General features: G+C 35.8%; 2 protein-coding genes across 3 annotated transcripts in view; one reads left to right on the forward strand and one right to left on the reverse strand.

Annotated features, from left to right (window-relative positions):
• The window catches only part of LOC149212047 (MADS-box protein SOC1-like), a 200,054-nt gene extending 199,116 nt beyond the window's left edge, over window positions 1-938 (reverse strand). Inside the window, exon 1 of one of the 2 annotated variants that reach the window (XM_089390535.1) lies at window positions 620-938. In XM_089390535.1, coding sequence (XP_089246661.1) covers window positions 620-801 — 182 coding nt within the window. In that variant the 5' untranslated portion in view covers window positions 802-938. The remainder of the gene's footprint in view (window positions 1-619) is intronic. The other variant, XM_089390534.1, reaches the window with a different exon arrangement.
• Window positions 939-12,427: 11,489 nt separating this feature from the next.
• Window positions 12,428-13,120, forward strand: LOC149212048 (uncharacterized). Its single transcript, XM_089388546.1, has one exon. It carries the CDS (start codon window positions 12,428-12,430, stop codon window positions 13,118-13,120), a length of 693 nt encoding a protein of 230 aa, XP_089244672.1.
• Window positions 13,121-18,964: the final 5,844 nt, after the last annotated feature.

An 18,964-nucleotide genomic window follows, 5' to 3' on the forward strand; every position in this document is an offset into this window, starting at 1 on the left:
TTTATTTAATTTCTCCCAATAGTAAGTAAATGTTATCTACTTCCATTCCTCAAAATCTACTTTTATTTCTCAGAATAATAAATAAATGTAGTTGAAACTTGAGATTCAATAAACTACATATAAAAATTAAAAATCAAAAAAATCCTATAACCCCATCAACAACCTAACCTAAGTCCTAATAAGAACCCGGCCAATATCATAAAGCAACATGTTGTAACTAAACACTACTATCAAACTTTTCTGGGGAGGAAAACAGCAATCATCAAAAATCTAAAATAAGCACTCACCAGTATGATAAAGCAACCTGTTGTAACTAAACAATACTATCAAACTTTTCTTCGGAGGAAAGCAACATTCATCAAAATCCTCAAATAAGAACAAACCAGTATCGTAAAGCAACCTGTTGTAACTAAACACTACTACCATACTTTTCTTAGGAGGGCGGCAACAAGTCATCAAAAATCTAAAATAACTAGACCATTGCACAGTCGACAGGTAGAATACTAATGCCCAAAACTCTTCAATAATCCTTACATATTATTGTGACCATTAAAAGATCAGACAATCAAACAAATAACAGCCTATCGTATTTCTAGGGCACATACAAAAGCATAGATACCTGGGACTGGCGAATTCATGGAGCTTGCCTCTTGGAGAGAAAACCACAAGTCCAATTTCCGCATCGCAGAGCACCGAGAGCTCGTAAGCTTTCTTCAGCAAACCATTCCTACGCTTAGTAAACATAACTTGCCTCCTGCTGGTGTTCTCAATCCTCTTCATCTCGGTTTTTCCTCTCACCATTCTGATCTCTCCTCTTTCTTTTCTCCTCCAAACAATAAAGTCACATACTCAGACCGGGGCTAACAGAACAGAACAGCTATTTGGATGGGACATTACACACCAAACTCTGACATGAAAATCAAGAAACCTAATCAACTCTTTTATGGTCTGTATTCCGTCTAAATGTGGGCCGGCAAGCGTGGATTGGTACAGTTTCCGACCTGGCCTGTCACATACAATGGTCCTTACTGTCCGAAGTAAAACCACAGTACGAATCACGGAAGCAATCAAACCTACTTCATGGGACCAACCATCTTTAAATTTTTACTTTGTTCACGTGACAAAGTGTACGAATTGCTTAAAATGGGCTTCAACACCAAGAAATAATGTTCTTCCAATGTGTACGGTTCACAGCTTACTCGATTTCGGTTCGATGCTCTGCAATAAGGGTCGAAATTTGACGGCCAAATTGCACCTCTTCAAGTACGTCGCACGTCGATGAGCTTCAGTAACAGTAACAATCACCAGGAATGAAATTTGGCAGGTAAATTGCTAATCACAACCAGTTGATTTGTAGTTAAATACAGTTTAAATTTTTGCAAAAGGATAGAAATCTGTTTTTAAAAGTTTCCAACTCCGATAAGGTGTCAAAACTGCTAAAAGTTATTCTGTTTTGAAATTCCAACTTAATTTATCATTAAATTTCATTAAAATACATAATACATATATTAATAAAATTTTATTAAAATGCTTAATACATATATTAAGAAAAATGATTTTTAACTTATTGAATTGGAGTTGTTCATTCAGGGAGAGTAATTGTCATCAAGATGGTTAAAAGTGGTTAAAATTTGGCTAAAAAAATTCAAAAAAACTTGTAAAGGCAGTGTTTTACTCATATTTGATAGTGGAAATAGATTTAGCACCATCACTTAAAATTATGAATTTAGACAATTTTTACTTGGATTTAAAAAAATCCCTATCAAATTTTTCAAAATATAATTAGAATTTCCATAACTTTCTCTACTAAAAAACCTAATTATTAAACTACATCTATTGGGTTTACATTTTATTTATTATCCATGCGTAACCGTGGTAAATATATTGACTTTACATTTTTTATTTAACTAAAAAATTAAAATGACAAATATAATATTAAATTTAAAACTAAAAAAAATATTTTTTAGATTATTTAAATCTAATTTTTTAAGCTATGATTGGCGGCCTCCACTCTTATCTTATTGATTAATCAATGTACCCTCATACTGGGCCTGCGTGAGTTCGTACTCTATTTTGCATCTCATCACGAGTTATATTATAATTAATTTCATTGTGAATTGATATTATATTATTCATATTGGTGAAAGGAATGATGTCACAGCGAACTATATTATAATTAATTTCATTGTGAATTGATATTATATTATTCATATGGGTGAAAGGAATGATGACACGGGGAAGTTGAAAACGATTAAAATATTTTTATTTTTTGAAATTTAAATCTAACAATTTAGAAATTAATAATCAAAATTTTTAAGAACATTTACTTTAATGATATGGTTCTCATAAAAATTTAAGAGAATCTTTTGGCAGCTTAATTATTTTTCATTTATTGAAAGTTGTTATAATTTTTTTTTATCGATTTCAAAATATCTTTGAGTGATGGATCCAGCTTAAGACTTTCAGATTAATGATAAATTTGTTGATTGATTGTTTATTAAGTGGTGGTTGGTTGACTTAAATGCTGCTGTACTGTTGGTTTATTGAGATGAGGACATGTGTCCTGGTCTTGGGCTTTGTTCCTTCCCGCTCCTTCTAGGCTCCGAAACCCTGACTGTTCATTTCATTTGCAATTTTTCACTTTGTTGTGTCGTTATGCTGCTGGTGAGGTCTCTGGTTCTGCGAAATGGGGGTTTGCTCTGTCTCTTTGTTGGGGTTTCGTTTTCACTGTTCCTGGCTTGCAATTCGGTGAGGGTTTCCACCTGCAGATGATGTCTATGCTCCCTGCTCTGTGCTTGGTTATGAGACCTGGGTGTGAAACCCTTGGTATCGGTCTCTGTTGTCAACTTTTGCTCGGCTATATTTGTGTTTTCAGTTGCAGCTTTGGTTTACATGTCTCCCCTCCATGCGCTGGCTTCACTGGTTGACTATTTGTTTGGTTTTGTTCTTGTCTCAGGTTGCGGCTATGGAGTCGCTCGACTTTTGGCTTCCACTCGACAGTCTTCTGAAAGGTAAGCCCTCTTTCTATGCTGGTTGTTCTTACTTTGTTTTTCTCAGTTGCTGACAGCCTCTGCTCCTCGTGGCAGTGAGAAACTCTGTGGCTGTGACCTTGGCTCCGTGGCTCCTCTGTCGGCTTACACAGGCTCGACTCTTCCTTGGTAAGTTCTCATAACCCTACCCTCTGTTCTGGTTGCACTTTGTTAACGTAACTATGGTTTGTTTCTCGTGGCTAACGACTTGTTCGTTGGCCAATGCAGGTGAGCGACAAGCTTGCTCGTGGTCTTCACGCCATGTCTCCTATGCCTGAACCGGGTAGGGTCGCTCCTTGGTGTCTTCCTGTTTGATTGGTTGAGGGTTTGCTGTTCATAGGGTTTATGAGTCTTTGGTGGTAGTTTGGCTTGGCTCTACAGTTTCTTGGCACTGTGCCTATGGCTCCACTGTGTATTTGCGACTCTGTTGTTTGTAGTTATTTATGTATTTAAATGGTCCTGCAATGACCTCGCGGGGGTTTGTAGTTTCGGTTGACTCTGTTCTATTTATTGGTCGTTGAACAATGTACTGTGATGCTCGGCTTTTGACAAATATATATATATATATATATATATATATATGTTGTAAATTCGATTGTTTAAATTTTGCAAAGGAAAATGGGAATGTAATCGTTTTTTGTACCTGAAGCTTGTCTCTGTGGATAATGGCTTTCTCGTTCCTTCGTATATTTACTTTGTTTGTGTTGCTGCTTGTCCGGAGCTCTCCTCGCTTTGGTGCTTACTATTCACCTGTGTGTATTTACTTTGCTTATGGAAAAGAAAATAATTTAACAGTATTCTGTGGAAAAATTCTAGAGCTGTAACATGAATGGATTCAGATGTTTGTCTTCAGAAAATGTTTCTGTGCTTTCTCTTCATTCAATTCTATGATGGCAAAAATATTACATTAGTTGTTTTCTCCTTTCGTTTTGTAGAGAACACTGGACAGTTAGCAAAACTGCCAGTAGTTACATTATGTGGTTACATTAAATGGTTTCTGAATAACTGTCTTTTCTTGCTTTGTAAATTAAAAACAAATTTTAAATAAAACTAAAAAGTAAAAAGAAATATGTAAGCAAACATTAACATTGGCTGAGACAGCCATTCCTAGGAAATGAAAACTAATGAAACTCAATTGTTTGAAAGAGACAAACTCCCAGCCATGTCCTCCCTGAGCTGGATTGCATATCAGTGAGGAAATATAGTATTCATCCCAAAATTATTTCTTACACATATTATACATTGTATATGATATAAAATAGGTATAAAGTTTTTATGTTACAAATTATTGATTACAAATTGGTGTGTAATATAAATATATAATTAAAATTTATAACAATGGCATATTCTTTTATATAGGTGAAAATAAACAAAATTTTATATAATTTAATTTTTTTTTGTTAAATATTTGAATTAAATTAGGTTAAATTTTATATATATATATATATATATATATATATTAACAAATTTGATTTTTTAGAATATTGAATAAATTCAAAATTTAAATAAATTTAAATTATATTTCTATTGTTTTAAACTTTGAATTTGTATTTATATTGTTTTTTTTAAATCTATATTCATAACTTAATGAAGTTTTTGAGTTTATAGACTAATTATACAATCTAGTGTGAAGACAATGTGTAAGTATGTTTAATTATGTCTATTAGTCTTAAAATAAAAACAAAATATTCTCTAAATCTAAAAGTAATGTTTATAATAATAAAAAAATTATGTCCTGCATATTTAATTAGTTGTCCATATGACCTAATATAATTTCATGTAAAGTAATTAGAATATATGTGTGTGTGAGAGAGAGAGAGCAAGATGTTTAAATCTAATACTTTTCAAAAATATTTTAACACCTATATTAACTTCATATATATTTGTATATAGAAAAAAAATGTTAAAAGAAAAAGAAAATATTTTAATGTTGTATAGAACAAAATATCTAATATGTGTTATGAATAAAATATTTTAATATGAATTAATATTAATGTATATTAAAAAATATATTAATAACAAAAAAAAGTTTAATTTGTGTTGTTATCTCTGTAACATTCAAAAATACAATTTAAACAATAAAAAAGTACACATTGTTTCATGTGATCTCTATAACATTCAAAATACAATTTAAACAATCAAAAATTATACATTGTTTTTTTGCAATCTAAAATGAGGTTGCACCTGTTAGATCCAGGGTTAAAATAAATCTATGCTAATATACAAACTCCTCTTCTCTTTCATTAAACCAAACACTCTAGAATGTATGAACCATGATTCTTCCTTATAATATAATAAAAAAATCACTTAAACTAAATATATGTCATACATAATTTGATTAGCTTAATAACTAAGTTTGAAAAAAATAAGTAAAATCTATATAATATTATTTCACTTTTAACCTCCCGTTGGCCACCAATATTGTAATAGGAGGCAATGTGTGGCAGGACACTAAAATATCCTTCATCTAGACAATGGATGTCTTCCCAACTTTATTCGGAAAACAAAAATGCATTTTCCTAACCCTTGGGGAGTTGTAACATGTATTTGCATTGCAATTCCCCATTTATCACGACAACACGTACCAAAATGCGTTTTCCCAACCCTTGTGGAGGTATAACATGTAGTTGCATTATTATCCTTCATTTATGGTGACAACATGGACCTATTGAGATGGAGTTTTGTGATTTATAAAGTTTAAGTTTAAATTCTCAAACAATTTTAATTTAATTTTATTATTAAATTATAAAATCAATGGAGTAATTTTAAAATTAGGTATAACATTTTTCAATTTTTATAAAAAAAATTATAAAATTTATGAAAAATATAACTCTTTATTATTAGAAAAAAGGAAAATTAAACAGAAAATATCTTTGTATAATATTTTACATTTTGAAATAAAAAACTATTTACCCATTAAACTAAAATAAGTTTTTTTTTTTTTTTTCAAAAGGTGGAAAAACCTATCAAACTCAGTTGCCAAACCAACAGTGAGGAAACCATCTCTCGCGAATGTTGGTTGACGCATCACTGTTATCAAGGAAACCCACGCCACCTGGAATAACCCGCTGGTGGTCCATAAGGGAGCAGGCTTTCACTCCTGCCAGATGCCTCTGGGTCTTGGGCCATTAACCTGTTTCCTTACGTCCGAAGAAGATGAGCACTTAGCCAACCAGAAGCAGTTTTAGGGCATACTCCAGGCCCAAAACTAAAATAAGTTTTATAATATATTAAAAATCTATTATTTAAAAATTACCATAATATATTAAAACTCTAATATTTTGATAAAAAATGGAGCCAATTTGTATGAATCTCAATCTAATAACAACTCTTCCAATATTGAAATGTAACAAGTTTCTCCCTACAATAATCATATTTATTTAAATATAATATTATTTGTCCATTTCTTTATTATTTTCTTTTACATATAAACAAAAACTAATCAATTAACATAATCAACTTGTTACATTCTTAAAATTTTGAAATTAAACTGTACGATTTAAAAAGTATAAAGCCTTCATATACATATGATTTTTAATTAAAACAATTTCAATTAATTTTTTTTTTTCTTTTACCACTCTGCAATTAGTTGTGCTTTCTATTTCCATCAATCAATGAAAACATATTATTGAAATTCATGTAGCTATATTTTCCTTTCTACCTGCTACAATGAGCATTCCATGTCAGTACAAAATTCTACATCACAACACTCTTGATAGTATCTGACCAGTGGGGTAGCTACAACAGAAGTTGGCCATCATTCCACTGCTTAAAGAACGAACAAACAATGTTATGTAAGGTGGGAGGCAATTGATGCAGGAGAGGCGATGTCAAAAGAACCCAAAGTGGGAATTGTGCAATGGATATCGTAAAGCTAAAATCTTGTTTTTTGGCCAAGTTGAGAGTGATATTGCTCCATATTTCTAATGTCCCAGAAGAATAATGGGGTTTGAACATGGGTCGAAAAGCCACAAGTTGCCATTATTGCATGGAAATTGGGGATTGAACATGGGTCCAAAAGCCACGAGTTGTTACTATTTCTTGGAAGTCTCAAAAGTTACTTGCCAGGTCACCGTGTTGAAGGACAACGCCTTATAAAAAGGACACACAATTTTACTTTCTTATTTTGAAAAGCCATAGTTTATTTGGGGTACATTTTGGAAAGTTTCTGGTATACTTTTTTCACCTAATTTGTTTAGGTTAAGATTTTTTGGAATTACCAATTTGTTTTATAAACTCTCCACAATTTAAATGTTCGAAGAATTTTTAAAATTAGATATCATTTTGGGATTCAACTGCGTTAAGTAAGTCATTCACGTATGACCATTTCCATGAGAGGTAGTCGTAACTGACTAATTTCTCATGATTTTTTAATAGTTCACTTAGCACTCATTAATTTCTCATGATTTTTGAATAGCTCACTTAGCACTCATTGCATCGGGTGATGCTCACAGGGGTGAAGAAGTGGGATTGAAACTAGTGAAATGAATCACATAGCATCAATCATCACTTCCGGGGCTTGCACCCGGTAACCATGACTTCCCCGGGAGGTCACCCATCCCAGATCTCCTCTGGCTCAAGCGCGCTTAACTGTGGAGTTTTCCCCACAATTAAGCCCACTTAGCTTGCTACCCCATTTGCAAAACCTTAGCAAGTATTGTGCCTCATGGACCATTCAATTAGAGATCCCTTCACTCTTTTTGAATTTAAGTATGGGGGTTTACGTAGTGCATTATATTAGATATCATTTTGGGATTCAACTGCGTTAAGTAAGTCATTCACGTATGACCATTTCCATGAGAGGTAGTCGTAACTGACTAATTTCTCATGATTTTTGAATAGTTCACTTAGCACTCATTGCATGAGGTGATGCTCACAGGGGTGAAGAAGTGGGATTGAAACTAGTGAAATGAATCACATAGCATCAATCATCACTTCCGGGGCTTGCACCCGGTAACCAGGACTTCCTGGGAGGTCACCCATCCCAAATCTCCTCTGGCTCAAGCGCGCTTAACTATGGAGTTTTCCCCACAATCAAGCCCACTTAGCTTGCTACCCCATTTGCAAAACCTTAGCAAGTATTGTGCCTCATAAACCATTCAATTAGAGATCCCTTCACTCTTTTTGAATTTAAGTATGGGGGTTTACGTAGTGCATTATATTAGATATCATTTTGGGATTCAACTGCGTTAAGTAAGTCATTCACGTATGACCATTTCCATGAGAGGTAGTCGTAACTGACTAATTTCTCATGATTTTTGAATAGTTCACTTAGCACTCATTGCATCGGGTGATGCTCACAGGGGTGAAGAAGTGGGATTGAAACTAGTGAAATGAATCACATAGCTAAACCCATAAATGCAATCAAAAACCCATTTAAAAAAAAAAAAAAACAAAAACAAAAACAAAAACATTAACATTTCACCAGATTTAGCAAAATCTCCAAAACTTCATGTTTAGACCATACCTGTTTAAAATATAAACCTTAAACATCATTATTATTCCTGCCGCATGATAGGACATAACTTCTCGATTTTTTTTATTTGACCAAAAAAATTAAAAGTGCATGTATAATGTTTACCTTAAATTTAAAAAATAATTTATTTTTGGGATTATTTTAAATCTAATTTTTTAAACCATGATTGGTTACCTCGGCTCTCGTCTTATTGAGTCACCATTGTATGCTTCTACTTTGTCGGTGTGAGCGATTACACCCGACTCCAACATTCATGAAGGATGGTAGGATTATTTTGATATTTTATTTATGTGAGTTTATCATTTTGGACGCTATCGGTGTTTCTAAACAATTTTTATTATTTTTTTATTATTTTATTACCATCATCTCATTCTTGGTACACGTAGATACTAACTCTCCTTACAAAAATTAATCTGTAAATTAATACATGGTTTATTGATGTATTATCCATATCCTTTACTTGGTTAAATTATGTTCCACATTTTTGCTTATCTTTTACTTGGTTAAGTTATGTTCCACATTTTTACTTATCTTTTACTTGGTTAAATTATGTTCCAAGTTCGTACTTATTCGCCTAACCAAATCCATTCAGGTTTTAATGAAATTGTACTTCACCATCTAGGTTACATTTAATGAGGTGTAATTCGTGGCAGGTAACAACTTCAAGGGACAATCACTTGGAGCAACTTGAATAATTGAATTCTAGTAGGTGATCGGCCAAACTAGTTCTTTGGGTGGGGTTTCATTCAGATTTAACTTCTCCAAACATAATATCTCTGTAATAAAGCCTAACGTACAAAGCCTAATTCAAAAAATTATAAGTTTATTTAGATTTAACTTCAAAATATTTTTCACGACTTTATAGGTTTATGTGTTTTGTATATGTTATTTATTAGTGTAATATAATATATTTTTGTATAACTTTTTTTTAGAAGATAAATTATCAGATTACTTGTATAATAATCACATTTTTTTTTTTTTTTGTTGGTAGGTAAGCACCCACGGGAGATTTGAACCATTGACCTATCGCAAGGAGTGCCTTAACAGTGCATCCATTCACAGTCAATCCAAAGCCCCATGGGAAATAATCACATATTCTCATCATTTCTATTATATTTAAAAAAAAACTTAAATAGTTAGTTTTAGAATACCATTTTGTTTTGTTTTGTTTAGGTACAATTGTGTTTTTATTGTTTTATACTTTAATTTAACTATATTTAAACTATTTTTTGTAGCTCTTTTCAAATGTGGGAGTTAGTTTTTCAAATTTTAGTGATTAAAGTAAGTGGTAGGAAACACTAGCTATGTGACCTTGTTAGATATCATTTTATTCTCAATGAATTGACGCTATGTCAAAATTCCAACCCTGCCTATCACCAAATTTCATTAAAATGCATAATACATATAGTAATTGATGCAAGAGCATCCAACTGAAAGGCGACAACTGGAATTGACTTCTTCTGCTGAACAGAAGAAGAAATTTTTGAACTTTATTTCATTTTGTTTTAAGTTAAATTTGGGCTGACACAGCCACTGTAATTTGAAATTAAAAGAACAATTAGATTAGGATTAGTTAAATATTAGAAATTTGTTTCAAGAAATTGTTCAGTAACTAAAAGACAATTTCTCAACCATGTGGAAATCCTGGAAAGGCATAAAAGCCAAACCAGACCCACATTGTGGGGGTCTGCCATCGTACGAAAGAAGAATAACCAGAAATAATTGATTTGATAAACTGTGTGTGTGGAGTATTTTATTATCATAAATTTCCTGTAATCATATGTGATATTCTCATCTTAAAACTAGATAGAATGTTAACTACAGTCTGAGCTCTGGTTAATTAACAAACCAACAACACAGAAATCAGGACAATTAATCAAAACGCATCTGAATTGACAAGGAGGAACAACAAGTCATATTTTAATGGATTGTAGATTTCTGTGGTGTGGTTTTTTGGAATCTGAATTCGGATATTCCACAGTTTTCATTTTTGCTTTGTTGATGTTTCGAGTCTAGATCAAGACTCATCATCAGGACTTGATTTACAAAGAAGAGAGACAGTAGTGATAAATATGGTTATGGTTGTGTGAGATGTCAATCGTGTGAGCCGACTAACCTATGGTTTAAATGAACAAGATTTTTTTATTTTATTTTATTTTTTTTCACTATATTCTTATAATTTTTCTGATTTATTATAAATTTCTTTTATAATTAATTGTAGTTTATAACGAATTGTGATTTATAATTAATTATTTGTAATTTTTAATTTATTGTAATTTATGATTTATTGCATTTTTCTAATATATTATAAAGTTCTTTATAATTAATTGTAATTTTTAATTAATTGCTTGAATATATTGTTTATATTTGTTTTAGTGTTATTTATAATTGATTATTTTTATTTTCTAATTTATTGTAATTTATAGTTAATTGTAATTTTATAAAGTTATTTTATAATTAAAGATCTTTATAATTAATTGTAATTTTATTTTATTTATTTATTGGATATATTATAAAGTATTATTAATTGCTTGAATACATTATTCATATTGGTTTTAAGTATAAGTGAATTGTTTATGCAATAAATTTATAATTAATTGTGATTTATAATTAATTATTTGTAATTTTTAATAAATTGTAATTTATGATTAATTGCATTTTTCTAATATATTATAAAGTTGTTTTATAATTAAAGTTCTTTATAATTAATTGTAATTTTTAATTAATTAATTAATTGCTTGAATATATTGTTTATATTTGTTTTAGTGTTATTTATAATGATTATTTTTAATTTTTAATTTATTGTAATTTATAATTAATTGTAATTTTATAAAGTTATTTTATAATTAAAGATCTTTATAATTAATTGTAACTTTTTTTTTTCCGAAGGTGGTAAAACCTATCAACTCAGGTGTCAAACCAACAGTGAGGACAGCCATCTCTGGCTGCTATCCGCGAATGCTGGGTTTGACTCATCACTGTTAAATAGGAAAACCACGCCACCTGGCATAACCCTGCTGGTGGTCCGTAATCGGGAGCAGGCTCTCACTCCTGCCAGATGCCTCTGGGTCTTGGGCCGTTAACCTGTTTCCTTACGTCCGAGGAAGACGAGCTCTTAGCCAAGCAGAAGCAGTTTTACGGCATACTCCAGGCCGATAATTAATTGTAACTTACAAGTAATTGTAATTTTATTTTATTTTATTTATTGGATATATTATAAAGTATTATTAATTGCTTAAATACATTATTTATATTGGTTTTAAGTATAAGTGAATTGTTTATGGGACGGATTTCGGGGGAGGAGAGGATGAGGGTTTCGAGAGCTGGAGCGGATTCGATCGAGGGCAGAAGGTAGGGTTTCAAAGGAGCAGGAATTCAGCGGAGCAGTAGCAGACCACGATAGAAGAAGGAGACTAGGCGACCGCAGAGATCGCGGCCGGGTAGGAGAGGAGCTTTAAGGAAAGAAAGAAGAAGAATAGCAGGGGGAGACGGACTGAGAGAAGTAATGGGAGAAAGGCAGGGGAGGGGAGAGATCCCCTCCTATAGGAATGTGATATTAGGAAATACAGGGAATGAAGGTGGGCAAGGGAGGGCGCGGGAAATAAGTAGGGAGACACCAGTCCTGGGAAACAAATGGCAAGCAAAGATGATAAACAGATGTCTGCCTAGGGCACAGAAGAAGCCAAGGTATGTGATCCCAAGCGATAAACTCGAGAATTATCGCTGTTACATGAGAGATCACGCTTTAATTTGTAAGTTTATAGGATACTGGCCATCTGAAAAGGACCTCACGAGATGGATTCAGTAGAGATGGAGGCCAAGAGGGCATATAGACCTCAAACTGGGGGCCAAGGGATTCTTTACAGTCAATTTTGCAAATCTCGAGGATAAGGAAAGAGTTTTTGAGGAGGGACCACACTTCATGAACAATGCGGGACTGTTTATACGATACTGGGAAGACAGATACAACCCTGATGAGGAGAAAATAATGGAAGCCCCGATATGGGTCAGATTGTTTGGGTTACCGATAGAATTTTGGGATCCAGAGATACTGGAAGGGATCGGAAATTCGATCAGTAGTTTTGTGAAGGTGGCAGAGTCGACAAAAAGAGGAAAATACACTTCTTATGCAAGAATCTGCGTATACATGAACATTGCAGACCCTTTACCGGAGTCCATTGAGGTTGAATATCATGACGAAATATGGCAACAGCCCATAGATTACGAGCATATACCTTTCAGATGCAGGAGATGCCATGAATATGGGCATCTAGCAAGGGAGTGCCCACAAAATCGAACAGTGGAGTCAGAGAAGACTAATAGGGAGGAGCTAAGGAAAGGAGAAGGATCCGGAAGTGAAGAAAATGAATTCAGGGAGGTACAGAGGAGGAGGAAGCCAAATCTGGGGGCAACAAAAACACAATCAAAAGAAATAAACTTACCAATTGGAAGTCAAAATAAGTTCAAGATCCTACAGGAGGAGGAAGAGGTGAACGAGGGAGAAAAACAGGAAGAAGAGGTAAACGAGATAACTCCAATGGAAATCATAAAGGAAGGAAAAAGAAAAAGCATGAGCCCAAGTAAAGAAACAGAAGGGGAAGCGGGAGGAAGATAGGAGAATATGGCTGAACAATCAATGACAGGTCCGGATAATATAAAAGAAACGGGCACAGAGGAAGAGAAGATAATGAAGAAATTACTCAATGAATGGAAAAAATTGGACGAAAGATTCATTCCGGAAAAAGAGAAACAGCTGTATAAAGAAACTTTTCAAAGATACAAGGAAAAGAAGGGAGGATCCATAGAGAATAGATCAGATCAAGCAGGAAACCAGGAATCCCAAAGCTTAGAAGGGGATGGTAATGGCAAGGGTGGAAGAAAAAAAGGGAGACGAACGATAAGTGAATCGATCTAAGCAGTGGGAGAGATTCTAGTAAATTCAGGGAGGGTGATACCTCTGTCAGAGGTATTTCAACAAACTTCTAAAAGTTTCAAATGATTGTTACAAGTTGGAATATTAGGGGACTAAATAGTAAAGGGAAACAAAGATATTTGAAAGAAAGGGTGAAGAAAGATAAACCAAGCATCATGATAATTCAAGAAACGAAAATGGAATGGCAGCAGCTGGCAGAAATTATAAAGAAATTGAAATTAGGATACGAGGTCATGGCCCTGGATGCAGTAGCAACAGCCGGGGGTTTGGCTATTTTGTGGAACCCGGAAGAGGTAATTTTTGAAAACTGGTTTAGTCTTCCTAGAATCCTATCAAGTCTATTTAGATTAGTGGGGATGGGGGAAAGAATCCTTATCTCAGGAGTGTATGGGCCTCATATATATAGAGAACGGAAAGAATTTCTGAAGAATATTCAAACCATGAGAAGCCTAGTCCCGGAAACTCCTTAGATAATAGGAGGGGATTTCAATATGATCCGGGATCTAGGAGAAAAGAGAGGAGGAATAAGGAAAGAGGATCAGAACATGGAGGAGTTCAACGACCTGATTAGGGACCAGAGGTTAGTAGATATCCCTACAACTAATGGAATCCACACATGGAATAATAGAAGAGGAGGACAGAATCAAATCGCATCTAGACTGGATAGGTTCCTGCTATCAGAGCAAATTTTGAATCGCGATGTGTTTATTGAAGCAAAAATCCTTCCTAGCCTTGGTTCAGACCACTTGCCTATAAGATTAGATATTGATATGAAGAAGGTTAAGGGGAAGAAGCCCTTCAGGTTCGAATCTTTCTGGCTTAGAGACCCCCAATTCATAAAGAAGTTGGAAGAATGGTGGAATCAGAGTACTATCAGAGGCAAGGGGAAAATGCATACCATACAATTGAAGCTCAAAGAGATTAAAAAGAGAATAAAAGAATGGAATAGGGAAGAATTTGGGAACATTATGGAAGCAAAACAGAAATTAGAAGGAGAAATGGAAGAAATCCAGCAAAAAATAATCCTGGAGGGAAGGGATGAAGAGAAGAGTATGAAGGAAGGAAGAATAATAAGCCAGTTGGAAGAGAGAAGGAAACAGGAGGAGATACTGTGGAGACAAAAATCAAGGATAAAATGGTTAAGGGAAGGAGAAAGGAATACAAAATTCTTTCATCAAGCTATGGTCCAAAACAGACAGAGGAATAGGATTTTTTCTATCAAAAATGCAGAAGGAGAAAGAGTAATAGAACAGGAGGAGATAGAAAAGACTCTAGTTGATTACTATAAAGGGATCCTTACAGAAAACCAGAGGGATAGAGGAGAAGCAATAGACAATATATGCAAGGAGATACCAAGATTAGTAACAGAGGAGCAAAACAAAGCGTTAATGCGGGCAGTAACCATGGAAGAGTTAAAAGAGGTAGTGATGAATATGAGCAGGAACAAGGCACCAGGACCGGATGGGTATACAGTGGAATTCTTCCAGGCTAGTTGGCATTTTATAGGAAAGGAGATATTGGAGGCAGTTGAAGAATAAAGAATGAAACAGCGAATATGGCCTGAAATTAATTCGACTTTTCTGACCCTGATCCCCAAAAGTAACAGTTCGGAGGAGCCACAGGGCTTTAGACCTATAGCCCTGTGCAATGTCATCTATAAGATTATATCCACTCTGATAGCGAAAAGGTTGAAACCTCTCCTACCCAACATAATTGCTCCTGAGCAGACTGGCTTTGTGGAGGGCCGGCAAATTTTGGATGGTATAGTGGTATCTCAGGAGGTGATTCATTCCCTAAAGATGAAAAAATAGAAAGGGATGCTAATGAAGCTGGATTTATCTAAGGCCTATGATCGACTGAACTGGGACTACCTCAGAGCGATTCTGGGAGCTTATGGTTTTGAGAACAGGTGGATTGAATGGATATTCAGCATGATCTCTACCCCAAATTTCTCAATTTTGGTCAATGGTATACCTACGGGTACGTTTAATGCTACCAGGGGAATTAGGCAGGGGGACCCAATTTCCCCGTTTTTATTCATCTTGGCTGTGGAAGGCTTAAGTAGAAAACTCAAAAAGGAAGTAAGAGAAAATAAAATCAAAGGAATCAGGCTGTGGGGGAACAATATGACCATCACACATCAACAGTTTGTTGATGATGTGATGCTCTTTGGAGAAGCGTCGCTCAAGGAGGTGAGAAATTTCAAGAGGGTCTTAGATGTCTTTATGAGGGCATCAGGCATGGAGATAAACAAAGATAAATCCTGTACATTCATATTTAATTCGCCAGATTCTATTAAAGCTCATTTAACCAGGATACTAGGTTTTAGACAGGGAGAGTTACCTACTAAATATTTGGGTATCCAACTGGATATAAATCCTAATCGGATGAAAAATTGGCAGAGTATGTTGGAAAAAATCAAGAAAAGATTAGCCAGTTGGTCTTTCAGATCGATGAATATCGCAAGCAGAATTGTCCTATTAAAATCGGTCTTATTATCTATACCTATATACCCCTTGTCTATTATGGTCGCCCCCAAAGGAGTTTTCTCCAAAATGAGGGAGATTTTGGGGAAATTTTTATGGGGGGGTCCCAAGCAATAGAGGAAATGGACTCTGGTCTCATGGAAGAATGTAATCAAGAGGAAAGAGGAAGGAGGCCTGGGAGTGAGAGATCCGGAAATTTTGAATAAGGTTCTAGGGGCGAAGCTATGGTGGAGATGGGTCCAGGGGGGAAACGATGTGTGGAAAAAAATATGGAATCAAAAATATGACATGCCTGATACAACTGAAGGGCGTTTAAGAGTAGAGGAAACCCCAAGAGGATCGCAAATTTGGGAACTAGCAATCAGAAATAGGGATATAGTTAAGAACCTTGCTTTCTGGGAAATCCGAGAGGGAAGCTCAGCAAGATTTTGGGAGGAAGGATGGCAACAGCGTGACAAACTGGAAAGAATCCAAATTCTTCATGAAGTTCAAGAAAAAGCGAAAAGGGCAGGATTGGAATATGTGAGGGACTACTGGAAAAGAGAAGAATTAAATGACATTTGGAGAGCTTGGAGAAGGCCAGAAGAATGGGATGAGAATATAAATCAGGAGGCAGAGCAACTGTATACCAAAGAAATAGAATCGAGAAAAATCAAAATCAGAGTGGGTAAGGATATTCTTAGATGGGGTAAAGCGATGAAAGGCATTTTCACGGTGAAAGAAGTATACTACTGGGCAACGAAAGAGGAAAGAGAGGAGGGATCAATGGAGTGGAAAAAGATTTGGGAAGGAAAATGGTGGCCAAAAATAACACTTTTTGCATGGTTGGTGAGCAGAGGAAGGATCCTGACATGGGATAATATTCAGAAAAGAGGAATGATTGGACCCTCAAGATGCAGTCTCTGTAGCAAGGAAATAGAAACTCAGGAGCACTTACTGAACAAATGTTCATATGCTCAGAGCTTGTGGGAGGAAATTAGGGTGCTCTTTGGTATGACAAAAAGGGATCCAAACAGCATCAGGAATACTCTGATACAATGGGGAAAGGGGAATTTCCAAAGCAAAGTTGTAAGAAGAATATGGAACTTGGCGGTAGGTTTCGTAATATGGTCGATTTGGAAAGAGCGAAATCGAAGAGTCTTTAAGGATAAAAGCTGTCAAGAATCGAGAATTTGGGATGAAATATGCAGGTCAATTAAAGAAACTGTTTTGTCAGAAGTATGGGAGGAAGAATATTGGAAGTTGAATCCGGAAGAGCAGAGAATAGTCTCAAAACTAAGCATGGAATTTAAGATGGTCTACCCCAATACAGAGAGGAGGAACAGAATTGGCATGCAGAGCCCCAACTATTTTAGACTTCCTGGGGATCAACGGATTAAATTAAACTTCGACGGGGCCTCAAAGGGTAACCCGGGACAAGCAGGTCTGGGAGGCATCTTCAGAGATAGCAGAGGCAATACAAGGTGGGTGTTTGCCGAATGGGGAGGGGAAATGACGAATAACGAAGCGGAGTTATGGGTGGTGCATCAAGGTCTCCGGATAGCAGTTAGAAATGGTTACATGAACCTTGAAATCGAAGGAGATTCCCAAATTACGATAGAAATGTTAAGGAAATTAAGGGATGGTAGAAGATGGGATCAGGTAACAAACAACTAGAGGACAGCAGGGATAATCCAGGATATTGAGGGGCTGCTGAGTAGGATCGAATACACAATAATTAACCACGTATTGAGAACGGGGAACCGCGCAGCAGATCTATTGGCCAATTGGGGAAGTGGAGGATCGAACAGGACAGTGGATGGCAGCTGGACATCATTAAAGGATGACCCAAGCTGGATCGAGTTAAATAATATACTAAATCAGGACTATAATGAAGCGATCGCACAGGAAAGTAACAATTAGACGCCTCTCGGTTATGGGAAGGAGGAGAAAAGACAGGTTAATCAATGCTCGGACAGAGCGTATGCAGGAACAAGCATACGATGATCAAGTCATAAAGGCCGGGATCAATCAAACCATGGGAAAGGTGAGCACCCCTAGGAGAGAGGTGGGAAAGGTACCGAGAAGGGGAGGTGGAACTGTCAGAGAGACAGAGATCGTTAGCCCTCATGATAGGGAAAAGAGGACAGCTGGAAGAACTAATGAAAAGAAAATTGATGAGGAGAATAGGCAGCAACGATGCTTTAAGAAGAAAAGGTGGCAAAGCAGGGGTAATAAAGGAGCAGCATGCAATAGGACGACACAAAGAGAGAAATTAGGAGCGAGCCAAAGCCAAGTGAGGTGGAGAATTGGGAATTTGCAACAGACGAAGGACAGTAGGAGAAAACAAAAGAGGGAAAGGAAAATGGCAGAGAACCAAGAAAGGAGAGCAGGAAGGTGGACGAGAAGTAAGGCGGTAGCTACAGAAGAGAAAGGAAAAAGTATAGGAGAGGAAGCTCCACAGAAGGTCTTTCTAACAATCCCGGACGAGTCGGAGGAAGAATTTGATATTCGGAATTACATTATAGAAGAAGGGCCAGGACGTGCGACGGCTGGAAAGGAAAGTAAGACGGAGGGGAACCAGACTAGGACGAGAAGCCGAGAAGATGAGGAAGATGATCAGGAAGAAGGAGAAGGAGAGGAGTATGGTAGAAGAGCAGGGAGCAGAGTAATGCGAGGACGGGGAAACCAAAGAGGAAGAGGAGGGACTGGAGGACGAGACGGACGAGGGAGTAGGGGCGGAAGAAGGGGATCAGACGAGGGAGAAGCTAGTGAGGCGAGAGGCAGGAAAAGAGGTAAGAAGGATATGAGAAAGAAGCTACAGGAAGCAGAGGAGGCCTATCACCACGATACTAACCCGAATATCAGAAGGATAATTGATCACTTAGAGGAGGAAGCCCTGCAGGAGCCTTCAGATCCCGAGATGGAAGATTGGGAGAGGCTACTCCCGGATCCGGGGCATACGAAGGGGAGAATGTCCATTTACAAACAATCTCTACATGTTTACTATGGAATGAAACGGTTACTGGCCAAAGCAATGGAGCAGGTGGCCATGGAAATG

Source organism: Pinus tabuliformis, chromosome 1_1 (assembly GCF_031772625.1).
Source record: "Pinus tabuliformis cultivar Carrire ecotype Pingquan chromosome 1_1, CPIR1, whole genome shotgun sequence".
Lineage (NCBI taxonomy): Eukaryota > Viridiplantae > Streptophyta > Pinopsida > Pinales > Pinaceae > Pinus > Pinus tabuliformis.